A 26,005-nucleotide genomic window follows, 5' to 3' on the forward strand; every position below is an offset into this window, starting at 1 on the left:
CCTGAGAGGGGACATAAAGAATGAATCCAGAATTCAACGAGGACACTGGGACAAGGACCTTTAACTGCATTAGAAACTACAGGGACCCTTTAAGATTAAGAAGCTGTGGTTTGGGGGTTTTCAGCTCGGGGTGAGGATGCCACCTGAGCAGCAAGAAGGCAGGACTGGTCCTGCAGAGGGTTTTTAACTGGCATGTGTACAGCCCTGAGCATGCCTGTCCCTTAGGGTGCCACCTTGCTGCGAGACAGGCAATGGGGAAGTCAGGAGCACTCCCCCTGGAACGCTTGGCTACGGAGTGACATTAATGTTTAGTAAAGCCACTCAAGCATGAACACAGACCTTGTTTAATAAAGTGTTCGTGGTTTAAAGCAAGCAATAGCCCAATCTTTAAAAACTCTGAGCTACAGTCTCTGCTGGAGGGCAAGGTAGACCTGAAAAAAAGAGGACAAGGATCTCCTCCGTGCTGTCTCAGAACCTCTGTGATCCAACCGCGTTCACAGGTGGGGTTTTGGTGATCTTTGAGACCAGAGGAGTACAACCATCCCAGCTCTCTCTCATCCTAGAGAGTGAATGTATCAACACAGATAATTTCCCTCTGCCACCCATTTCTTAATGCCTCCAGGCTTCTGTCTTCTAGGTATAACAAGTGGGGGATATTTGATGGATGGATGTTTGCACTAGCTGACAGATCATAAACTTGTGATTCTTGGAACCCGCTGTCAAGGCTGGCCAGGCTGTCACACTATGATAGGAGCACATTTACTACAGGCTGACCTGTCCTTTCAGACAGATTTAGTATATATTGCTTTGTACCAGATGGATGGGTAGACAATCTTCTAGTAGCAACTTGAATCATTACATATTAAATTCTACCCTTGGATAGGTACTCAATCTTTAAATGGCAGCATTACAAAGACAATGCTCTGAGAGGGAGAAAAGAGGAAACATGAGAGTTTTTCATTCTATTCTTGCCTCTCTTTTCTCCAATTCTACCTGCTGGGACTGCTCAGACTCTCAGAACTGTGAATTCTCCAGCAACAGCTGGAACCAACATTTGACAGAAATGCCAACCCCAGTTATTTCCTTGGTCAGTACACCTCAAACTATTTCCTCCTCTAGCTGATGTCTGAAGGAGCCAGAAGTCAGTTCTGATCTACAGTCTTGTGCTGATCAGCTGCTGAGCCTGAGATAGGAAGACAGAGAAACGTGTTTCAACAAGCCTTTAAAGCAGAAATACTTAATCCTATAAAAGGAAAACCTATATTTAAAAATACATAGAATGCCAAAACTAATAAAGTATTGAACTGAGACAAGGTCATGCCTCTGAGTTCTTCTCCATGAACAGCACAGTGGGACAGCTGAGCAGGCTAAGAGAAATTTGAGGGAGAAATTGAGGGAGAGGTTTAAAAGTAATGGCTGATCTAGAGGACGTGGATCAAGCAAGTTGTTTCCTCTTTCAGAATATGTGGGCAAGACAATACTCAAGCAAATTTCATGCTGATAAAGTTTCAGACTGTTAGAAGGGAAGAAGATGACAGACTGCACAATCTCCCTTCAAACACTTTTCCATGAGACATCACTGAGGCCAGTGAATTAGGAAGACCCAAACCCCAAAGAACAAAAGCACTGTGTGTTCACAAGAATGAGACCGTGCTTGACTGGACTGCAAATGGCCAAAGTACAAGGAAGGCAGAAATTCAGAACTCCAAAAGTCAGCGTAGCATAGCAGAGAGCCTGACACACAGCAATGGCAGGTACTCCAGAGCAGCTTCCCTGCTGGCATTGCTGCCTCCTGGGAAGCCTGGGACTAACACAGGCCAAGGGGAACTGCTGTTCCCAGGGAGCTCCCTTGGGAGGCTCACAGCAACCACGCAGCATGGCCCCTGAGGGAATCCAGCACCTCCTCCCAGCAGGGGTGACAGGAGGGGATCCTGTACAGGGCTGATGGGAGGTTCTGTACATAATTGTGAATAAAGAACATTTCAGTGATTCGGTTTATTGGGGCACCAGAGGTATGGATAGACTAAAAATGAGGATGGAGAGTGGCAGCTCTATAAGACACACTTCGTAGGGGGAAAAAACTGTGACTTTGAAGTGCAAAATTAATAGCTTTGCTTTTGCCTGAAGTGTTCGTTGCTTATATGGTCTAGATGATTAAAGATCTTTCTGGGGAGCTCGGGAATTGCAATACCATACATATATAACTTTGTCATGAAAATCTGATGACAGAAAAAGAAGGAGGATCAAATGAGCTTGTAAGACTCACTGCAGCCAAATAATGCAGAAATGCTTCATTTTTCCTCCAGTGAACATTGGTTCACATTTTAAAAAATGAATTTGCTGAGGCCACATTCACATACCACCACTGGTTTCCCACAGACCTTTGAGCAATTGAGTTTGACGGGCAACAGAGTTCTCAGAAAGTAAATGTCAGTCAAGGAAACCAAATTTTAAATTCATATGGGCCAATATCCACCCCAGAGGCAGCTCTGTGCTCCTCCAGCCCTCAGGAAGCACAAACAATATTGTGTAACCAATCCAGTGCTGTGTAGCCAATCACAAACCAAACAACACACCTCCACTGGAGACGTTATGCAATAAATACTTACCAAAAGACATTTTAAGGACAGTTAAATGCATTTAGATTAGTAATAGAAGACACCTAAGAGAAGTGTGATGTACTGCCTGGTGGAAATGGTGGTTACAACACCAAGCCAAGAGTTCAAGAAGTGTTTGGACAATGATGTGATTCTTGGGGTGTCCTGTGCAGGGCCAGGAGTTGGATTTGATGAGCCGAATGGGTCCCTTCCAACCCAACATATTCTGTGGTTCTGTGATTCTATGAACACACTGCAGCACCGGCATAAAACCCACTCCCCTGTCCTCTAACATGTCAGGCTTCATAGCCAACCCATTAACACAAACCCACTGGTCTCTGGGGGAATAAATGCAATCATTCCACGTACGTTGGAAGAAAGTATTCCCCCAGAGCAAGTCAGAAAGCAAAATGCAGAAAAGCTGCAATATTTACATATTCCTTTAAAATTATTCCCTGACTGAGGCCTGTAGGACTGCTACATTAAGTCACTCTCCTCCCTCGAGGTGGCTATATTTTATTAGAAGATTAGGCAGTTTTTTCTCTTTTTATTTCTGTATTAGAAACTCTGTTTGGCTGCCACATGACAGGCAAGAAAAACAACCTCTGCAGCGTTTGCAGGAGCAAGACCAAGTCTGCTGCAGACCCCTGCTATTTTTTGAGAGGACATCTCCTCCTCTTGGGGCTGGATCACAGCGGGGAGCTGCTCAGGGATTACTCAGAATCAGGGTTTGTGACTCACTATTCATATGCAAGGGCTCCTCTTTACTATAAAGTTGTTTTAGACAGGAAGGGGTACAGCATATGGGGCCAAGCAAGGGGTCAAAATGAACTGGTAGGGACCCACAAGAGAGTTAAATTTCAAGCTCTAATTGGACATGAACATAATCTTAGGAAGGCATCTCAGTGATGGTCAGCCATATGACAATATAAAGAATGCAAAAGACACATTGGAAGATTTTCCTAGAAACTGGATATGGGTGTGTGGCCGTGACATTTTTATCAACAGCCCCAGCAAAACCCAACACTCTCATATTCAGCTGCAAGCAGGGTTTCACTGGAAATCATGTTAACCACCCGCTCCTACCCTTAAAAGGAATCAGATTAGCAGCAAGAAGCAAGCCTGAGGTCAGAAACTTGCTGCTATTTGTTTGGGGTTTGGAGTAAATGTCGTGCCAGCTCTTCGGCCTGGGAACAAAGTTTGAGGTTGAAAAGTGCTTCTGACAGAACCAGTTTGATGTGTGCCAGGCTACAAGCAAGACTTTTCAGAAACAAGTGTCCTAAATTAGACATTGCAAAATCATGTAGTCCAGTGAAACCATGTTTTCTTTCCCACTTTGCTTTTCTTCCACTTCAGCCCAGACTCAAGAAGCACTTGGGTACACATACATAGCAGAAATTACCACCATCTTTGCTGTGTAATCACAGAAAAATGCACTTTCTTCCAATTCATATTAGTTTTTCACATTCAGTTCAATTCATTTTTTTCAGCCCTTGCAGATCATGAGAAATCTTTTCTCACCTGTTTTTTTCCTCTGAAATGAAGTTTTGGATTATTTTTTCCCTATGTGGCCTTGTATTTTCTTAGGATATAATTATACTTTGCTCTCCCTATCTCTAGCTTCACAAGATTCATCTCTGACATTTCCAGAGAAATGCCAAATTTGAGGACTTTCTGAAAAGTTCATTAAAGTACTCAGTCCTAAATCAACAACAAAGATATTAATTAAATGAAAGAGAACTCAGAATAATCCTCACTGATTCCTGATGGATATCTCTGACCACTCAAGCACACCACAGTGAGGTACCTGAGAGCTCCAGATCATCAAAGGAAAAAACATGAGATACTTTATCCCTTTTCCTGCCCTAGTGCACACCTGGCACACTCCAAAGCACTCCTCCCACACCCCAAATCAGGGCTGCCATCACACCAGGTGCATTTTTAAGCAAGCAGCGAGGCTGCAGAGCACATCCACCTCACAGCACCACACATCCACAGCATCTCAGACACACACACACAGACAGGCCTGGCTGCTCTGTACTTCCATGCAGTGTCACCTCCCATGTCAGCCCTGGCATCTCTGCACCACAGACTGGCCTGCAGTGGGAGTCTGCAGCTTGCTCTGTTTCACTTCCCAAGACAAAGGTGAGAAGGATTTCAATCCTGCTATCTTGCAAAAAGGAACAACATTTCTGACAGCTGACTGCTCTTCTATCAGAAGCACTCGTACAATGAGAAGTAATATTTTAATTAACAATTGGAAAGCACAGTCTAGGGATGAGCTAATTTCTAATTACTGTAATGGGATTTTAAAAGGTGTGCACTGGTACCAATAGAAGTTACTGACCCCATTGGAAATTACTGGGTAAAGTCCTCTCCCCTACACTAAGCAAACAGCCAGAGCAGTCACCCCAGCATTAAAACCTACAAATCTGTGAAAAATTCACTGTGGTTGATACACTGCAGCTCATAATGACTATTTTTTGTCCACACTGCTGCTGTTTGTTTCAAACCATTTAGCAATATTCATTAGCTCCCCACTTCAAATTAGGGTAATTGAGAGTAAGAGAACATGCAATCAAGTTTCTTTCTCAGGGAGACATGCCCCTTTCCCTTCTCTGACTCAGGTGTTGACTCTGTTGCCTTACAGTCAGGCTGTACCAGGAATCTTTCTTCAAAAATGCCAAATGATCATGAAAAATGTTGTGCTGCCTCTTTCTTAAAATCTCACCATCACTGGAAACTTTAAAACATATGTTTCTCCTCCCATTTATTATATTTTTTTACAAGAGAAGGATATTAAACTCTGATACCAGGACTATTGTGCCTCTGACCCTATTTTATGGCTGAAACCACAAACCCTGAAGCCCAAGAAAAATTCATGTGTGTCAACAATCCTTAAAATTAATACTAAAACATAGTCTTATGACAAAAACTATGTCAGCCATACCATTGTCTGGGATACTTCAAATTCTTCCTCTCCAGGAATCTCAGTCACCCGCATTAAATGACTCCCAATTGAGACATGAGAACTGGCAGCAGCATGAATACCCACGGAGCACTGGCTGGTACAGCTGACAGCCAGATGGGATCAGAACAGCAGCAAAAGATAACACTGAGTCTGGACAAGCAGCTCAGGCACCAGCCTGGAAATTTGGAGAGTGCCCTCAGGTTCCTAGTCCAAGAAGTTTTATGTCTGACAGCAGGCCAGTCATCTTTGGCTTTGCCTGCCTGAAATTCCCATCTGAAAAAATATAGTGGCCCCTGCCTCCCACTAAGGAGGTGCTGAGAGCCTACAGGAGTGCCATGGCCTGAGATAGGCAATAAATGTACAGGGGAACCAGAATAAAAAACCTTTGTGTCTTCAGAAAGATCAGTTGCTGGGGAAGACAAATCAAGATAAAAGAGTTTAAACTCTGTGTATTCAGCAACGCTGTGTGTGTAGCCATGCAACATGCACAAAAGCAACCCAACTATTTCCATTTTGTAAGAGCAGTGTTGTCACAAGCATAAGGGTCCGGAGCTGTCAGAAGAGACCTGAAGGAAAGGCTGTATCTGTCACTCAAACAGCTAATACAGTGTGAAAAAACAGCTGAGCTTTGCATATACAAAGCCTTCTGCATGTACTTTTGCTACCTCACAGCCTTCCTGCAGAGCCAGGGAATAAGTGTTATTCCCATCTGCCAAAAGATAATCTCAGTTTGAACGGCCTGCAGAATGCTGCATGAGAAATTACCCTGACTTTGATTTAGCTAAAGTTCCCAGTGCTCCCTCCACGCTCCTCACTGTGCACCAGGACACAGCTTCAAGTTCATTACCTTATTGTTTTGAATTAGTGCCTACTGCCTGCATACAAATGTACTGTTTGCAGCCAACATTCCAACAGCTTTCCAAACCTGGGGATACCCTCAGAAGAGATGCAGTTCACTCCTTCTAGCACTGTTGCATGAGTCAGGTTGCTGTTTGCTGTTGCCTGTTTTGCCATGGATTCTCAGCAGCATCAGGGCACTCTGTTAAATCTCCTCCCAAATCATCTCTTCTGGGTGGGCACCAGGAATCATCAGGCTGTGTGTAGGACTTCACCAGGGAATGGTGCAGATTAACAACTGCAACCTGCTTTGCACTGCATGGATAGGAGACACTTCCAAAATATGGACCATAAAATTAATAAGGGATAACTATGTATTTCTTAAAATTATCAATTGCTGCTTTGTACTGGATTTCTCTTGCTGATTGCACGAAACAGCAAAATGCATGTCCTTTATCTATGAATGTAAAAAAACATGGTATGTCTCATGTCTCTGCTAGTTCTTGGTAAGAGGAGCATTCACCCTGTGATTCTGCAACTGGTGTCACCCCAGATGTGGAGACTGCTCAACCTCTGCCATAATTCAGCTGGTTTTATGCTTCCTCAGAGCTGGTGGTGGGGAGCTAACTGCTGTTGGCTCCCTCACATTTTACACCATCCAGTGCCTGTATCAGTCTGATATGCAAAACAGCTTCTCCATTTGACTATATGAAACACATTAAAGAGACCTGCCACACATTTGCAATTAGGTGCTGAAAAATAAAGTGACAAGACTCAATGTCTGCTTCGAAAAAGCTCTTGTTTAGACCAACAAGTCTGATTTCCACAAACCTGCAGGGGAAAATGTAGGTTTTTAAAAGTTCATTGTTTTCTGTGTTTTCTTATTTTATTTTCTTTTTTCCAGGGCATGAGAGCTGCAGGACCAAGAATAGAAGGATGAGTATTAAAGCTTTCAAAGCAGAGATTTGGCATGGAAATTCTGACAACCATCAATGTGAGCAATGCCGCCAGGCACCATTCACAATCCACAGCATCTTTCAAACCTGTTGGGTTTTTTTAGAAAGGGCTAAAAATAAATGTAGAAATGCAGCAATATATATACACACACACACTCACATTATTGTTCAAAAAAAGAACAGGTGGTCCTGCCAGCAATGTAAACACAGATGACTCTTGCAAACAGCTAACAAACACCCAGCTGAGCAGCTTTTCCTAGCCATGCAAGCAGCACTTTGAGAACTCTCCTTGAGTTCTCCCAGCCAGAATCATCTGGGATCCAGACTCTCTGTCATGACAAGGCCTGGGTACTCCCAAGCGTCTTGATTTCCTCCACCCAATATATTCACACAATTCCACCCTCTTGACCTCCTGTGGATTACTGCCCTTCTGAAAATAATACACATGGAACAGCTGGTGGGGCCAGAAATGTCTTAAATGTAAATAGCACAAGTCCCTGTTTTCTAGCTCCCCACCACTTGATCTGACCCCTATTCTCATGTAATGAAGAGGAGAATTTACTGAAGGGGAAAAAGGATCAGGGCACTATGGACAGCCCAGAAGGATTCAAACAGCAAACATGAGTGGCTGCACGTTGAAACCCATGAAGTCCACTACCTGCAGGGAAAGCAAAGAATAAAACACGAAGCAGTCCCGGAGTCTCAAAATTTATCCTAAAAAGAAAGACAAAAAAAAAAAAGTAAGACAAAAAAAAAAAAAAGATAACATTTCCACCCAGATTTCGGTTATGTCTCCTCTGCCCACCACAGGAAGCAGACTGATGTCACAGGCTGAATCACACACATAAATCCTCCTGCGTGGTCACTTCTGAGTATGAAAGCATGACAAAACAACTTTGCTAGGAGTCCACTGTAAGGCTCAACAGCAGCCCTTTTCTTTGCAGCCCTTGTCTCATGGATGTTTTGAAAAAAAAACCAAATGTAATTTACACTTGCACCATCTCCTATTTAATTTCACGTCATCCCAAAACATTTGGTCTAATAGAAATACCCTTGGTTGAATATATATCCACGAAAAGTAAATGAGGTGAAAAAGCTCAGAAGTGCCAAATGGTTAAGTGCTGCCACAGGGGAGTACATCTGCCATGGCATCAGAGCACCGAGTCCCAGGATGCAGCATCTCGGGCACGGTGACAGATTGGCAGCTCTCCCACCACACCTGGACTGCACAGGCACAGAGTCCACCTGACATGGCTGGGAACAGCTTGTCCAGCTTGCTTCTGGAGGCTCCTACTTCCCTCAGCCTTCCTGTGCAAGGGAAAAGCACTCTTTCAAAGCTGAAGAGAAAACCAGCCTGCTGTTCTCCCAGAGCGGCGCATAATTGAGTCGGCATGATGCCGCAGACTACCAAATGCAGCAGATGGCTGCAGGCATCATCCAGTTTAGGATGACAAAGTTGGAACAAAAGAAAAACAGAAGGCAGGGAATGCATCTTCTGAGCTGGGTTACTGGGCAGGAGCTGAACCTTGGCACAGCCAGCTTCCAGATCTCCCACTGCCACATGGACAATGACCAAATGCCCAAGCCTGGAAATGACAAAGAAAAGTGAGGGGAAGCCACATCTTCCCAGGTAAAAGAGGCAGGAAACTACCAACTGTCTGATGACCTGTTTCTAAAGTACATAAAAGAAAATCTCCAGAAGTCCCCTCAGAATGGCAGCCCTAAATATGACAAGTCTGACTTCCAGGACTCTCCCACATAACCTGCAGGAGTTCAGAAATTAAATTATGACTTCTGTGTATTGACACACATCATTTCACTGCTGGAAGGTAAAGCACTGATGTGAAAGCATGCAGAAAATGAGACAAGATGCGTCAGATCTCTACAGTGTACCATGAATGGTGTCTTGCAGGGAAGGCTTGGTCTGTGGTGGCATTTAGGGGTTTATTTTTTCCAAATCCACCCCAAAGGATCACAGACTTTAGGAGTGGAAACATTCCTTCCATTTCCCCAGGCGCCTTGCTCACAAAGCAGCTGGCTACAAGGTTCACCACAACAGACAGACTGCAGGAGACAAGAGTGATATGGCTCCACAGGAAGCAGCACAGCACACTCAAACAATTTATTTATAAAGTTCAGCCCTTTGTGAATGCAATACAGCTTCCATGTCCAGACTGACTGGTTTATAATAGCCACTGTGGTCAGCAGTCCTTGCAGGACACAGAGACACCACCATTAGCTCCAGAGATAGGAATGGAGAAAGCTCTTTTGGCTGCAGGATGCAGCAGCCTCTGATCCTGAACATGAATCCTGCACAAACTCCTGCCCATGTTGCATTTGAGATTTCAGGACCTGGGATCACTTCAAGGGACCAGAGTGAAAGCACCTTCATTGCACTCAGAAAGCCAGTCATGGGAACATTTTGGGGTGGAAGAAGTTTTTGGAAGGGCAGGAAAACACTTTGTGCTACAGCAGAGCAGCCCATACTCCACCCAGAGGTGGAGCTGCCCCAAAACAAGGCTGGCACACAGAGATATCATTCTTGGCAGGAGCTGCTTCTGGCCCACTTTGGGCAGTCACACCAGGCTGGTTAAGCCACCCTTCTCCAGCAGCCAAGCTCTCAGCCCAGCTGCAGCCTGTGTGGTGAAGAGCTGTGGGAGAACATTTCCAGTTCACTCTCCTTGCTGAGCAAAATGCACTTGGGAAAGGAACCAAAGAAGTCAAGGCAACATGTCTGTTTTCTGACCCCTACCAAGCGGGGGGAAATAAACTCACCTCCCTAAGGGGCAACCAAATGCTATTTGTGCCTCTACCATAGAAACATTTTATGGTATATCTCTGATTTACACCGTAAGGAGAAAAAGATCTGTCATGGAATGATAGAATGGTTTGGGTTGGAAGGGGGACCTTGAAGATCATCCAGTTCCAAAGCCCCCATGGGCAGAGACACCTTCAACTAGACCAGGTTGCTCAGAGCCTGGCCATCCTTTACCTTTGTTCAGGGACAAGGTGTTCACTTAGTCCAAAAAACAATAAACCACACCAACTCATTAGGTTAAATTGTTTCTTTTGTGGGCATTTTTTAAGCATTATTTAATTTTTATCCACGCTGTGGAACAAAAAAATCTAACCATGCTAGTTGGCCTCACACCTTATCGATGTATCAGCCACACAATGACTGCATGACTTGGTCAAACTACAAAGCTCACTATGACTCAGTTTCCTCTTGAAAAAAAAAGGAAGATGTAAACACAAACTTATAAAACCAGAGTGTTCTGAGGTGTGATACATTTTTGCAGCACTGTAAAAGGCAAATGATAGCAATCATAACATTTCGCAAAGATAGCAATCATTGCAATTTTGGTTAAATTCCAACCAGGAGGAAATTTGCGCTCTGCTTTCAGAGTGGAAAGTTTCCTGAAACTTGCCTGTTCATTAGAGCTCACTGCTTTTCTTCAGTGAAAAAAAATTCACCCCTGGTGGCCATTGGATTAGCCTTCTGCTCCTCGTCTGGTCACAAAAAGCAACAGAAGGGTAAAAATAACAGGTCCTTTGAAAATGTTTCTGTAAAGATGGTGCATCTTAGAATAAATTTCTACACAGTTGGACAAAGGAAAAAAAAAAAAAACAGGGCAACACCATTTGCTAAAAAATTGACAGCCGCCTGCTATTTTGGAGATCTCTCCTCTAATTGCACGCACCTGCTGTGGCGTGGTGTACTCTAAAATATATCTCACCAGTAATGCTGCTTGGCAGCAGCCAGGGCCACCCAGGAGGGACCCTGCAGTCCCAGTCTTCACAACTTCACAGGAACCGGGGTTTTCTTCCAGGCTAATATCTGAGTGGAAATACAAATAAATTCAGTGCAAGCCTCTCTCCCTGCTCACTTCTATCACATCACCTCTATCTCTCTTCCACCCTCCCTCCCTCCCCCTCTTAACTACTTTTTCCTGTTCCCTCTCCCCTCAGCATTCTTGACCCCTCACTCTCTTGCAACAGAAGATTTAGGCTTGATTCCTTCATTTGTTATTTTCTTGGCTTCTGAAATATCTTTTCCCCTTCTCTCTCTGCTTTTGTTGTGCCTCTGTGTTTCACGTACTCTTAAGCTCAGAAAACTGAGGTAACCCTTTCAGAACTGCAGGGCTTTGAGAAGAACGAGGAGGTGACCAAAATCCCGCTTCTGCACGTCCTGGTGTCTGCGCCAGCCTCGCACCACCTGCAGCGGCTCCTCCCTCTGGCCTTTGTGCAGCTCACCATCCTCTTCCTCCTCTTTCTCCTTCACCCTTGCCCTGCTCCCTGAACTCCTCTGGGGACTATGACTCCAACGCCTCCCCGGGCAGCCCATCCCAGTGTTTAATCACCCTTTCTGTGAAGAAATTGCTCTAAATGCCCAACGTGAACCTCCCTGGCACAGCCTGAGGCCGTGTCCTCTCATCCTGTCCCTCGTTCCCTGGGAGCAGAGGCCAAACGCCACCTGCCCACACCCTCCCTTCAGGTGGTTGTAGAGAGCGGTGAGGTCCCCGCTGAGGCTCCTTCTCTCCGGACTGAGCACCCCCAGCTCCCTCAGCGGCTTCCCACAACACTCGTGCTCCAGACCCTTCCCTTGACTCGCTCCAGCCCCTCAAGGCCTTTTCCGAAGCGAGAGGCCCAGAGCTGGACACAGCACTGGAGGTGTGGCCGAGTACAGAGGGACAATCGCTGCCCTGCTCCTGCTGGCCACGCTATTCCCGCTCCAGGCCGGGATGCCATTGGCCTCCTTGGCCACCTGGGCACACCTGGCTCAGTTCAACCGCTGTGACCAGAGCCCCAGATCCTTTCCCAGTGGACTCTTCCCCAAGGCTGGAACGCTACACGGGGTTATTGTGCACGCTGGCGCCCGGCGGGTCCCCCAGAGAAGATAACGAGACGAAGCCGGCGAGCGGAGACACGTGAATGCCGGCAGCCTGCGCTGACGGCCGCGTCCCCATCGGGGCGGGGGCGCGGCCGGTCCCGCCCAGCGCCGCATGGTTCCCCTGCGCGGCGCCCGCCGGGAGCCGCAGTCCGCGCCTGGTCCCCGTCTGCACCCGGTTCCAGGCGGGGCTCAGCCGGGGACTGCGCTTCCCACTGCTCCCCGCGGTGCGGCCGGGCCGGCGGGGCCGCCATGGGCTGGGGGGTTCGGCTGTGGGTGCTGGGCGGCCTGGCCGCCTGGACGCAGCGGCGGCGGGCGGCGGCGGCGGCCGCCGGGCGGGACGGCGGCGAGGGCGGGCGGCGCCGGGATCTGGAGCTGAGGCTGGTGCAGGTCGTGTTCCGGCACGGGGCGCGCACCCCGCTGCGGCCGATCCCGGGGGCAGAGCCGGTGAGCTCGGGACGGGACGGGACGGGCCAGGGGTGGTGCGAGAGGTGCCCCGACCCCGAGCCGGCGGCGCGCCCGCTGCTGAGCTCCTGCCTTGCCCGCGGCAGCCCGGTGGCTTGGCGTTTATTCCCCTTCCCGAGGCGATACCGAGAGTAATTTCCGAGGGGAAGGCATGGGAATCTGGGAGCTTGCACCCCATGCCGCGCTACAGGCTTGGGTAAGAGCGGCTGGAAAGCTGCCCAGTGGAAAAAGGCCTGGGGGTGCTGCTTGACAGCGACTGAACTGAGCCCGGTGTGCCCGGGTGGCCAGGGAGGCCAATGGCATCCTGGCCTGCAGCAGCAATAGTGTGGCCAGCAGGAGCAGGACAGTGGTCATCCCTGTCCAGTTCTGGGTCCCTCAATTGAGGAAGGACATTGAGGCACTGGAGTGAGTCCAGAGAAAGGCCTCGGACCTGAGGAAGGGTCTGGAGCACAAGTGTTAGGAGAAGCCACCGAGGGAGCTGGGGGTGTTTGGTCTGGAAAAGAGGAAGCTTAGGGGTGACCTTGTCACTCTCTACAACTACTTGAAAAGTGGTTGTAGCCAGTTATGGGTCAGGCTTTTCTCCCAGGGTGAGAGATAAGTAGCAGGATGAGAGGAGAGTCTGTAATCTGTACTCCAGGAGGTTCAGGTTGGACATTAGGAGGAATTTCTTCACAGAGGGGGATTAGACATTGGAATGGGCTGCACAGGGAGGTGTTGGAGTCACCGTCCCTGGAGGTGTTTAAGGAAAGACTGGATGTGGCACTGTGGCCTGGTTGACACCGTAGTGTTCAGTCACAGGTTGGACTTGATGATCTCAGAGGTCTTTTCCAACCTAATTAATTCTGTGATTCTTTAAAGTGGAACAGCAATAGCACATTAGTGGGACAGATGACAGCAGAGGGAACAATTGCTGCAACTGCAGGGAGCCCTCGGGGGCAGGATACAGGGATGGGCAGCCTGAGGCTTTAGTCCAAGGCCAAGTTCTGCACCTCACAACAGGTGCTCAGCAAAGGTGTGGCTCCTGCCTCAGTGTTACCACAAGGGATCTGCCTCCCCCAGCTTCCACCGAGGTGGCCTGGGCAGCCAGCAGGGGTTAGCTCAGCTAGTTTCCTACAGCAGCTTTTCTCTGTGTAACAAAGAGCAGCAATTGTGATTTCCTACAGATTCTTCTCCTGTAAGGGGAGTAAAGCAAGTACTGCATCTCCTGCACATCAGATCTGCAAATCCAGAGAGTAGCACTGCTCTCATTTCTCTATGACCTGTTTAAAGAGAGCCCTTTGTTTCTGCATTGTGTTGTTGGCAAGGCAGCACACTAACACTCCAACTTTAGTTTAATGCTCTTAAAAGTCCTTGGTTTAATGCCCTTGAAAGTTTTCCACTGAAGCTGTTTGTTTGTTTGTTTTCAAACAGGTGGAATGGCACCCCACTCTTTTAGATGTACCTGCTAAGACTAAGTTTGATTATGTGGTGACAGACCTTAATGGAGGACCTCAACCCCTCTCACTCTTGGATGAGGAATACCAAAAGACTGTTTTTAAGGTGAGGGTGTATTTCTTGGTGGGTTCCTCTTTCCTCTGTGGACTTTTTTATTTCCATGGTCCACTGGAGACCTCTCCTTTTCTTTGCTCTTAGGGTGGTGTGGTTGCAGGACAGCTGACAAAAGTGGGGATGCAGCAGACATTCACCCTGGGGGAACGGCTGAGGAGAAACTATGTGGAAGAAGTCAAGTTTCTTTCACCAACATTTAAGCCTTCTGAGGTCTTGTGAGTCTCTCAGTTCCTTCCTGGACCTTCCTTTCTTCCTGCCTCTTAACAAGTAGCCTTGTGCTAGGGAAGCTGTGGCTAGCATATCCTTCTCCACCCCACAGCAAACTCTCTGGTCCCGCTGGGCCTTCATCTTTGCTCAGCCTGCAGAGCCTGCCACTAGAACTCACTCATGACACAAAGCATCCAATTGCCCAGCAGTCCTGAGAGTGATGCCAGGGATTCATCTCACCTATGCTGAGCCACTGGCAGTGCTGTTATGCACTTTTGTGGTGAGCGAAGAGAAACAGGCATTTCTGGAGCACGCTTAAATTCACCATAAACAGCTGAGATGAAGCAACCCCTACTACTTACATCAGTAATGCTGAGAGCATCTGGCTTAGGATGAGATAAAAAAAACACACCAAAGAAGTGCCAGTTTGTTATCTCCACTATCTCTGACATGCAGTTAAAGGGCAGTTCAGATTATAGGTGTCTACCTAAGATATCTATAGTGACAAAAGATGAGTCCCATCACAGATTTCCAAAGCCATGGTGGAAGCAGAATCCTCAGTTCCAGCAAGACCTCCCCAGCTGCAGCCACGTTGACATGAAGGAGAAAGTGCTGCCTCACAAACTGCTTTCTCTCTTTCAGCATCCGTTCCACTAATATTTTCCGGAATCTGGAGTCCACACGCTGCGTGCTAGCTGGGCTGTACCAACAGCAGAAAGAAGGTTGTGGAGACTTCTGAATAGTGCCTTTCCTTGCTTAGTCTTCCCTAGATGCACACACCTTCTGCATCTCTCTGGCTCCCAGTTGTTACTTCTTCCTTGGTTCTTTGCACTTGGCTCCCTTCCCCAGTTCTCCTGGTCCTGTAGATTCTTTACCAGCTTGTCACTTGTTCCCTCTCTTTGCGTATCTTTCTGCTGCTCTTTCAGACCTGCTGAGGAGGTTAGTGTTAACCCTCTTGAAAATCAAGAAGGCAAAAAGTTCACACATCAGAAAAAGGTTTCTCAGGGAAACCCAAGTATCTTGGATACAAGTTCAGTATCTGGAGTAACTTTTACCTGTATCCTGCAGTTGGTAACTACTTGTTCTAAAAATATGCTCTGCATTTTAAAGATCTCACATCTGCTCCTTCCACATTCAGTTGAAGTGACTTGCCAGAGCTCCTTACACTTCATGACACAGAGACTAAGTTTTGGCGCTAAGAAAAATGAACACACAACTGGGAAGCTTTACAAGGTGCACAGCAGGCATCCTTGTGGAAATAAATGCACAGAAACAAGTACAGTGGCTTGTGTTGCAGGTGATAGCTCGGGGGAAATTGCTAGTTTATAACACTGGACTTGAGCACAAAGACTGTGGGAGTGATTATAAAGCAGTCTAAAGAAACACAGATGCACTATGATCACAGAAACTTCCTTCTTGTTCCACAGGACCCGTTGTCATTGTCACTGATGAAGCAAGCTCTGAAATGCTCTACCCTAATTACCAGAACTGCCCACGCCTGAAATACTTGACCAGGTAATTGCCAGCAATATCTCCCCGTATGATTTCACTGCTGTTTTGTTTCAGCAGTAGTAATTTACAACAGCATATTTTCTTCCCATTTCCCAATTTCTTTCCCTACCACTTACTGTTCTTTGGGAATGGTTAGCTATTTGTATAAAATACTTGGTAAGCGGAATTATACACCAGGCAGTGGCAGCAGAAGAAAATAACACAGAGACTTTACCTTGAAAGACCAGTTTAATTTAGTCTGTGTCTAGCAAACACTCATTACTAGCTAATATACAGCTAGTCTGTAGCATTGCTGCAGGGCAGAATTAATGTCATCTACATCCCTTAACAAGCCTTTCAAGTGTGAACATATTGGGCCTCCTTTTTATATTCAGCTTCTGGTTTGGGGTTATTTCAACAGTCCTGTCACATTCATACCTTGAAGAAACTGAAATATACTCAGCCTTGACACATTTAATGAAAACTAATGAAGTGAAATAAGGAAGATCCTACATAGAACCCTCATGTTTGTGGAGTCAAGTACTCTGAAATGCCTATGCCAGGTTTGGGCACAGGGCAGAAAATAAAAAAGACAGGCAGATATATTACAGTTTGGCTAGATTGTACATTAGCATATTTTTGCCCAAAATTCAAGAGCTGTCAGAATTCACTTGCAAGAGCTCACTGTGCAATGCTTGACTCTGCAGGCAAAGGATTGGTCTACACAGTGGTGAGGTGACAGTCCCTAGAAGCAGCATATTCAGCCTCCTTGAGTAACATCACCTGTCCAAAAAAGGAGTAAACTGCAGGGTCTGCTGCTCCCTGCCCCCCTCTGCCCACCAACTGCACCTTTTGTGACCATATCGAGGTAGACTTTTTGAGATGCATAAGCACTGCCTCAGTTTGCAGACTGCCTGGGGAGTACAATGGCCAGCATGGATATTCTCAGCTAAATTTTTAAAAATAAAATTTAAAGCAGCACAAAGATGCAAATGGCTTCTAACAAAGCAAAAGCTGGAGTTAGGCTACAAGCGAGTATCTAGGTGTTTCCCATACCATACAGCAATCAGTTCAAAGCTGCTCCTTTCATGAGGCAGTCAAAGGCTACTCCGTGAAGACACAGACCTGTACTGTTCCAGTATGACCAGATCTGTTAGCTGATACATGGCACTTCTGGGGTGTTCACATCTCATCTTAATTTTTCCTCCTGCCTTTGTGAGAGCAGAGAGCCAGCTCTGATCCTTGAAATCTGGATACAGCATCTGTCCTTTCTGAACCTCAGAATCCCAACATCAGGAATCCCTCAGTATGCTGCAGTGCTTCTCTTCCACCCCTCACTGATGTGGGACAACTCCACTGGGCTGGGTGATGAGAAAAACAAAAGATAGAAAGCCTGGTGTGTGAAAAATTTTTGGTTTTCTTAATTCCTTTACAGGGATAGGTCAGAGAATGCTATGCATCAGCCAGGTATCTCTGATGACTTGAAAAAAATTAAGAAGAGGATGGGCATTGATGATGAGTCTGTGGATTTTTTTGTCCTCCTCGATAACATTTTTGCTGAGCAGGTGAGCTGAGCTGTTCATTGCACTGTCACAGAAAGAAACATCCCCTTACCATGCACATGGAGGAAATCACAGTGCCAACACCCACAGATACTAATGTGCACTCCAGTACCTTTCTATGCAACCCAAAATGCTTATAGAAATAGCATGGCCTTTTGAAAAAGCACCTTGTGGGGTCAGCCTTGCTGTAGGATGGATGAAGACTTGTCTCCAGTATTTTTGTTCTTACCTTGAAATCCAGTATTTCTTTCAAGTGTAATGTAGGGCTAGTAGAGGCATTGGGCCTTGCTTACCCATTATAAAGTGCTTTCACTTTTTTGGCACTCAGCACCCAACAGTCATCTTAATCCCAGTTCCAGCACACTACCTATGAGCCAGACTTCTTCTGCTACTGGAAGGAAGTTGGCACATTTCTACCCCTCCTTAATACCTCTTTTTTGCTGGAGCTAATGATAACTGGTCTGTCAGCTGAATGGCTCAATGTGTTACACTCCCTATGGAATTGGATCCTAAAGAGCAAACATTCATCCTTTTAGTACACAGAGTAAGTCTGTGTGTTTAAAACCATCCTAAAAAAACTCACATGAGTATCGTAGTACAACACTGTAGTACAAATGGTGTGACATGAGCAGCTGTTTTCTGTGGGCAGTCATCCATGTGTCTTCAGGCTGGATTCAGAAAGGGTCAAACCCTACCACTCTGCTGCATCTCCTCCTTCCAGGTGCACAATATGCCAAGCTGCCCTGTGCTGAAGAGCTTCCAGCAGACGGTGGAGCGCCGATGTGTTGACTCCATGCTTTTCCTTCTGGATGACAGTTCCAGGTGATTGCCTGTGTCCATGCCTCTGGCCTCAGCGCTGTCTTACCCAGAGTGGATATGCTAAACCAGCTTACTTCAGCAGACAGAAATGCTTTCCCATCTGCTGCATTCCCTCACCAGAGCCCACTCATGAGGTTTGTGCCTCAGCCATCTCAGTGTAAAGTTCAGCGCCTTGAGTCCTAGGAAAAAGGAGTGCACAGTGAGGAGACCAGGATGCCAATGAGGTAGGCAGTGAAGGCCTCAGCTGCCACAGGGGTTTAAGTGAACCAGTGGCAAAAGAAAAGAGGAGGTGGTTCCAGCCCATGCCCTTAGGCTGCCCTTGCAGTTGCACAAGTACAGTCCAAATTCCAGCCTGGGAAGCTTATCCCAGGGATGGCACCTGCACAGCTCGGCTGAGAAGCGCTGGCGCTAGCGGAAAAAGCGATGCCAGGTCCTGCACACATGTAACTACTTGCAAAGAGAATCTGCTGCTACGTGCAGCTAATTACCTCCTCCACAGTTGTTTGTAAAGGCTGGCTGAGTTGCTAGCCTAGCAGTCATTTTCCTTTCAGATTCATTTGCAGCTGCCACATTCACTAGCTCTTCTCAGGTGGTAGTATAGGACTGTCTTTTCTTTACGATCTATTAGAGATCTCAGGTAACGAAAGACTGATTTACCCCAGTCCCACAACACCCGGGAGAGTTGGTCACACTCATCTTCCATTTCCACTGATGTATTCATTAGGTAGAGGGAGTTTCTTCCCACCAGATATTGTATAAAGATCATCTCTCTGTTTAATAAGAGGATAAAAGCTACTTTTTAAATATAACAACCACTTTCTTGAATCCTGCCCCTCTTCACCAAAGACCCCAAGCACTTCAGCTGCTGTTTTCAGCAGTCATCTTCCCTAGCTGAAACCCACACACTCAAAAACCATACCAGGGAAACCAAATAGCCTAGAGAACAATCAGAGAGTTTCTAGATCGCTATTTTACTTGGCCACACCTCATGAGACTGCTTGTTAACACCTCTCTCCTCCCATTCTGCAGTCACGTTAGAGTGGTGACTGCACCCCAGCTGAACTAAAAACTGGCCATATTAATTGCACTTAATAGTTCTTAGCTACACTCAGTGCAGGTTATCAAATCATAAGAGAAAAGCAGGTTCTCAAGTTTTCATGTACAATTGTGTGAAAGTTTTAAAACCAGTAAATTTATTTCTGCTTCTTTTCTAGAGAAATTCTTCAGATGAATATTGGCCTTCTGTTCAATACCTTAGAGAAGAACATTAAAGCAGCAGTAAATCCTTCAAATCCAGCTGAAAAGGCCAGGTACAGCACAGAACTCCTCCTCTAATCATTATAAATTCTAACTTGATGGCACTGTGAAAAACTGGTTCAGAAAGACATTGAATGTGTGGGATAAAAAGGAGTGCTCACCTGCTGGAAAAAGCTTGAGTGCTACTGCCTATCCATGGAGGAACACAGCTGACATTCAGGTCTGTTTTCTTCTTTTTCCTTCTATTTTTTTCAGAAAGCTGTTCCTCTATGCTGCTCATGACTCCACTCTTATTCCTCTCCTGCTGGCACTGGGCACCTTTGATCACAAGTGGCCACCTTATGCTGCTGATGTGACCCTGGAACTGTACCAGCACCAGCACTCCAAGGAGTGGTTTGTGCGCGTGGCTTACCGTGGAGAGGTGAGATCCCGTGGGAAGTCCCTCCTACAAATCTTGGGCTTGTGGTTCCACCATGCAGCAAAAAAGGGCTTTGACAGTGCAAAATATCTGTGATTCTGTCTCTTTGCCTTGCAGGAGCAAGTGGTGAAAGGCTGTAAAGCAGGTCTCTGCCCACTTGAAGAATTTCTGGAAGCTCTTTCACAGTACTCAGTCACTCCAGAGGAGTACAATAACCTATGCTGCAAAGTGGACAGGAATTGGAAAACTAACTCATAATTAAGGTGTCATAAATTAAAATTAGTTTATTGTCACAATCTTCAACTATTTTTCTTTATGTCCTTGCTAGCTTTCTCTATTCCAAATGTATTTTAGATGAGGGGACATTTTCCTACCAGACACAGGGTGGCACAGTGTCACTTTACACTGTTAGCAGCAAGCTGAAAGAAACCACGTGACAGAATGGCTCGAGTTTACTTCTGAGATGACCACACAAAAGCAGAGAGGCTGAAAACAGCAAGGGCGAGAACAGACCATTTAAAATTGCCCATCTGTATCAGGAATATGTGACAAAACATACTTCTTCCTCATATGGTGGGACTGTGGGATGAAGGCCAGCTTGTGCTAACAGACTTGAAAGCTTTGACATAATATTGATTTTTTTGTTTGATATCTGCAGAAGCCATTGTGCCTTTCCCTTTCTTTTGGCATGTTGGAGGGTAGCTCTCTGCAGACATTGCATAGCATTTAGCTACCCCATCTTCCTGAGGGCATTTTCATGCACAGAAAACATCTCCAAAGGGACAGAAAGCCTCCAAACCTCTTCCCTGCATTCCTCTAATCATGGAAATTCTGTCATGAACACGCAGAACAACCAAAATGGGCCAAGTACAAGAACACACAATCTTGGTGAGCTCTGCTTAATGTGCTTTAAAGCTGTTATTGACTTCAGCTTTGGGCAGCAGTGATCTATTTTGTCCTTCCTGAAAGAGGAATACAGCACTAGCCAACAGCAGTACTTCTGGCTGAGATGACAGCTTTTCCCATAAGACAGTACTAGGAATCACAATGTTGGCAGAGTCACAGAACTGTAGAATGGTTTGGGTTGGAAGGGACATTAAAGATCATACAGTTCCAACCCGCTGCCATGGGCAGGGATGCCATCCACTTGAGCAGCTCAAAGCTTCATCCTACCTGGCCTTAAACACTTCCAGGGATGGGGCATCCACAGCTTCTCTGAGCAATCTGTGCCAGTGCCTCACCACTCTCGCAGTAAAGAATTTAACCTAAATCTCTCCTCTTCAGTTTAAAACTGTTCTCCCTTGTCCTATCACTGTCTGCCCATGTAAAAAGTCACTCTTCCTCCTTCTTATAAGCCCCCCATTAGGCACTGGAAGGCTGCTCTAAAGTCCTTCTGGAGCCTTCTCTTTCCCAGGCTTTGCAGCCCCAACTCCATCAGCCTGTTTTCATAACTGGAAAACTTTGTCCTTTGATAATCTTTGTGGCCTCCTCTGAACTGATTTGTACAGGTCCACGTCCTTCTTGTGTTGGGTGCCCCAGAGCTGGATGCAGCACTGCAGTGGGGTCTCACCAGAGCAGAGCAGGGGGGCAGAATCCCCTCCTTGACCTGCTGCCCACAGGGCTTTGGATTCAGCCCAGAACATGGTTGGCTTTTTGGGCTGTGAGCACATGGTACTGGCTCATGTCCAGCTTTTCATCCACCACAGCTCCCAAGTGCTTCTCCAAAGGGCTGCTCTCAATGAGTTCTCCTAGACTAGATCTCATGTCTGGGATTGCCCTGACGCAGATGCAGCACATTTACTGGGACTTGTTGAACCTCACTAGGTTCTCACAGACTCACTTCTCAAGTTTGTCCAGGCCCTTCTCTTGTGTCAACAGCACCACTTGACTTTGTGTCCTCTGCATACTTGCTGAGGGTGCACTCGATCTCACTGACTATTTCATTGAAAAAGATCTCCTCTTTTCAATAAGTAAATAAAACTTGGTCCCTACTTCCTTTGGGATAGGCAGAGGTTAAAATAGGGGGACCATTTATTAAAATGACCCTGCAATTTAGGTTCTGTGTTACCTCTTCTTGCTTAGTGAAAAAATAATTTAATGTGATGGAGGCACTACAGCACCTTTTCCCTAAGAAGAATGGGCTGGATTTACCCCTACTCTCTTTCATTAGCCTGTCCCCACCACAATTACATGTTGACACCATGCACAGTGAACAGAATAATTTAACTACTAAATACATTGCTGGAGGTCTCACTGAACTACTATTAGAAGCTGTCAAAAAAGCAAACAAAACATTGTGATTTTCCATCAAGTTTTTGTACAGCCTGAAACCATAATGCCACCACATAAAAATCAATGCCTACCCCTCCTTAAGAACAGTGTGTTCTGCTCTAATCAAGCTCTCTCTTATACACAGTTTCAAGTATTTGGGGAACAGTGATGAAAATATTAGGTCTACGATTACAAGTTATTTGTGAGGCATGGACTGCTTGGAAAAAGGCATCAGGAACTTTGGCCATACAAAAGGGGAATTCACATACCTACTCTTTAATATTAACTAGGAGCATCCCCAACAAAACTGACCTGCAGCCAGGTAAAAAATTGCAACACAGCCATAAGCCAGAACACTCAGCGGCACAAGTTGTTCAAGGGCAGGTAAGATTTCTAAAGGGCACTGCTTTTACACAGTTAAGATCCTCCTGTCACTCTAGGCAGGGTAACACAAATTTCAGTAATAGCAGAAGACATGAGAAAAGCAGGCCAGCTTCTTGGCAGTGGCTTGGAGGAAGACACCACTGGGAACATTGTCTCTGCAGTGCCCTCTCTGCCCTGTTCTAGCCTTACCCTTCCCCTCAGTGTCAAAGTGGTTGGGCCATGCAATGGTCCATCCCACTGAGCACTTCCATGGTAGCTGTGGGCCACAGGATGAAGGAGGAGTTATTTCTGACCACAACTACTGTAAATGATCATTTCACAAGAGGATGGGTTGGACAGTGGAAGAGTTTAAATATTAAAAGACAAGGTAAGTGGGAGCTACTGTATTGCAAACACAGCATGGAAGAGCTGAGGCATTCCTGCGAATGTGGAATAAAAATTCTCAGAAATGCAACAATTTCCCAGTATCCGAAACCAAACAGCATCGCTTTTTTTCCTGCGTCATTAACTATTTTTAGGTTAAGAATTACTACCCACTGACAAAGTGAAGTACATTTTAGTAAATACAAGCCTATATCAAACATGGATCACTTTTCCTCGAGAAGTGTCACATCAGGGGGCAGGTTGCAACCAGCAGCCTGGTGAGGCTGCACAAGGAAAGCATTCACCATCATGAGTACAGAATGACACCATGAATAAAATGTAGCCTGTCCTACCACCTGAGTGAAAACCAGCATAGCAGAGAGCATACAAAGCACCTCAAAATTAAGCCCTGCATATACCATATTTGTAATAGTCCCAACACTCTGGGGGAACAAAAAAATGGGGTGTTTCAACTTACCCTCAGAAAGATTTGGGCACCCACATCTACTCTGATCCAGGACACACGTATTGTACCAGAAGCACTGCCAGCATTCAAATCCCAACCAAGACTGATGCAGATCAGATCTCCACACACTGGTCTGTCTTCCAAAATGTGTCCCATTAGACACCTCAAGGATGTCAGGACTAAACTCCTAAGGCTGGCTCCTTGCCATCATCTTCTTTGGCAGATTAGCTAGCCCATGATACAGGTACAAATCTCGCGTTTATTTGGACGGTGCTTAAAACTGCCAGCGTACTTCACAGATGACCTGAGTGCAAGTCTACTAATTTAAAACAAACAGATTTCAAATATTTTAAACTTTTGATTTAGCAGGCACATTACTTCGCATTTCAGAAGTTCACCATCTGCTGGGTTTACCTTTTAAGTCTCTCCACACTCCGGCTGCGCAGCCATCTGGGATGAGATAATTTGAACAGCAGACTGTTTCCTCCCATGTTACTAGAGAGGAAGAGCAGCCAAGCATGTATGAATAAAGTCTATTTCATTCTTTCAAACAAAGGTGGAGGAGGATGATTTGAAAGCTTAAAAAAAAAAAAAGGGTGCGGAGGGTGGGGGGAAGAAAACTAAAAATGGCAACCCACTTTCCATCTTCAACTGTACCATGACTACCAAAGCTGAGTCACAGTTACTATTGATAAGCAGGAGGGAACAGAGCCTGACTTACAGATCCTCAGGTGAATCTGCAAGGCTGACAGCTAGAAAGCTTTTCCATTTGCAATGCAAAAAGGGAAGAAGTAGAAACAGAGCAAAACAAAGAAGTTCATCTATGCATATCTACAGAGTAATTTTCACAACTGGAGCCAGCTAAGACCGCAACTCTTGTCCATCTGCTGGTGCAAAATGCACCTATGTAGACTCAGGAGAATCTACATCTTCTGCACTTTCTGTAGGAAAAATCTCATTAAGATACCAAATGCCAGCATCATAAATTAGATAGACACAGAAGGAACTTTAATTACATAGCATATTTAAAATGTATCCTCTCACTGTTCAGTGGCTTTGAAACAGTGAATTTCCTATGCTAATTTTCCTAGAATAAGTCAGAGCCACCTCAAATCCTTTGCTATTCAAAATCTTAAGAGGCATAGGAGGCCCCACGACAGTTTAAAAAAATCCCAAAACCTCCAGCTCATTTCTATGTCGATCAAGAACTTTGCTTTGTTCAACATGCTAAAAACAGTCAGGAGTGATGGCAGAAGTGGTAACACTTAAAAAGGTTTCATTGTAACAATTCCCATGCAAGGTCCTCAAAAGGGAGCTGTGCAACCACTTAAAGAAGAGGTAATTCCGCTCTACAGAAATAACACTTACTGTGTCATTGTCATCTCTTTCCAAAATCTTGACAAGCCTGTGCTTCACGCTGCCTGTCTTGTCAGAGGGAAGCACCACAACAGACATCCTACACTTTGTCAAAAGAGTAATTCTCACCCAAAATCATCGTAAATTTGCATGACAGCACAAAGGTGAATTTGGAAGCAGACAACAGAAGGCTCTGGGGCTTGCGTGCCTCCAACAGTGCATGGCTTCACTCATTTTATAACACCAGCAACAAAAGTTTAGTAAATCAGCCACCAAGAGGAATTCTTTTTCCACCTGTTAAGGATCAGTTAACTCTAAAATATTCTCACACACAAGCATGTTAAAAATACTCATTCTCCACACGCATTTTCACACTGATGGCCAGCCCTCTGAAGAAACTACTCATAGAAATCATTTTAAGTAGCAGTAAGTGGAAGGAAGAACAGATTAGCCACTTCATATACAGTGCTGGGGGACCAGAGAACAGCCAGCCACAGAGCCCACATCCTGGCCTACAGATCCATATCTGGCTCATGCTGGTATTCTCCAGGAGCAGGGCTCAACTCCCAAACCATGTTTTGTCATCCAGCCTTTCACTCCTCAGAAGCAGGACCATAAAACCTCCTTGCTGAAATCCTCTCAAAAGGCAAGTTTGAAAAGACAGGGGATTAGGAAGCAATCGATGAGAACTGTGGCAAAGCAACAATTTACTCAGCAGGGCTGTCTTGATAAAAATCTGCTCACTGACAATTTCTGTCTCACCTTTGTTATTAAAGTGCATCCGTTCCCCACCATCTCAGGCTCTCAGTGCTGGCAGTCAGAGCCAGCAATGACCCAATCCAGAGTGCCCAGAGAGGGACACAATTCCAGTGCCTCTACAGACTGACACTGCTGCTCAGGGGGAGCTCAAACCCACGTACCTTGCAGTGCTGCAAACACTCTCCAGGAGGAAGTGACAGAGACAAGTTTCATCTGTTCCTTGACCCTCAACAAATTGAGGAAGTCTCTAAGTATAGTTCCTGGGGTGTTCTGAAATAAGACCTCACTCCAAGGGAAAACAAGCTCAGTTCAGGATTAAGTTAACAGAATTGCCTCAAAAGGAGCACACAGCTGCCTATTGACCAGACTTTTAGGAGCTGTCAAAGTTTA

General features: G+C 45.8%; 2 protein-coding genes across 3 annotated transcripts in view; one reads left to right on the forward strand and one right to left on the reverse strand.

Moving 5' to 3' along the window:
- Nucleotides 1–26,005, reverse strand: part of BCL9 (BCL9 transcription coactivator) — a 102,852-nt gene that overhangs the window by 18,991 nt on the left and 57,856 nt on the right. The window contains exons 9-10 of one of the 2 annotated variants that reach the window (XM_053931906.1): nucleotides 11,099–11,199; nucleotides 7,565–8,075 (exon numbers count right to left, since the gene is read on the reverse strand). In XM_053931906.1, the coding sequence (XP_053787881.1) occupies nucleotides 8,064–8,075; nucleotides 11,099–11,199 (113 nt within the window). In that variant the 3' untranslated portion in view covers nucleotides 7,565–8,063. Of the gene's footprint in view, nucleotides 1–7,564; nucleotides 8,076–11,098; nucleotides 11,200–26,005 lie in introns of those variants that run through there. The other variant, XR_008428551.1, reaches the window with a different exon arrangement.
- On the forward strand, nucleotides 12,437–20,312 carry ACP6 (acid phosphatase 6, lysophosphatidic). The gene is made up of 10 exons (XM_053931921.1): nucleotides 12,437–12,696; nucleotides 14,125–14,253; nucleotides 14,347–14,477; nucleotides 15,112–15,191; nucleotides 15,897–15,984; nucleotides 17,396–17,525; nucleotides 18,244–18,344; nucleotides 19,556–19,651; nucleotides 19,854–20,019; nucleotides 20,134–20,312. Exons 1-10 carry the CDS (start codon nucleotides 12,502–12,504, stop codon nucleotides 20,272–20,274), a joined length of 1,257 nt encoding a protein of 418 aa, XP_053787896.1. The 5' UTR covers nucleotides 12,437–12,501; the 3' UTR covers nucleotides 20,275–20,312.

The sequence above is a fragment of the Vidua chalybeata genome, chromosome 2, assembly GCF_026979565.1.
Source record: "Vidua chalybeata isolate OUT-0048 chromosome 2, bVidCha1 merged haplotype, whole genome shotgun sequence".
NCBI classification, from domain to species: domain Eukaryota; kingdom Metazoa; phylum Chordata; class Aves; order Passeriformes; family Viduidae; genus Vidua; species Vidua chalybeata.

What these genes read in the sequence shown, in the direction of transcription:
- ACP6 (XM_053931921.1), top strand. Translation starts at nt 12,502, where the DNA reads ATGGGCTGGGGGGTTCGGCTGTGGGTGCTGGGCGGCCTGGCCGCCTGG. An exon ending in CTTCTGGATGACAGTTCCAG is followed by an intron (nt 18,345 to 19,555) that starts GTGATTGCCTGT and finishes CTTCTTTTCTAG; the next exon opens with AGAAATTCTTCAGATGAATA. An exon ending in GCGTGGCTTACCGTGGAGAG is followed by an intron (nt 20,020 to 20,133) that starts GTGAGATCCCGT and finishes TTTGCCTTGCAG; the next exon opens with GAGCAAGTGGTGAAAGGCTG.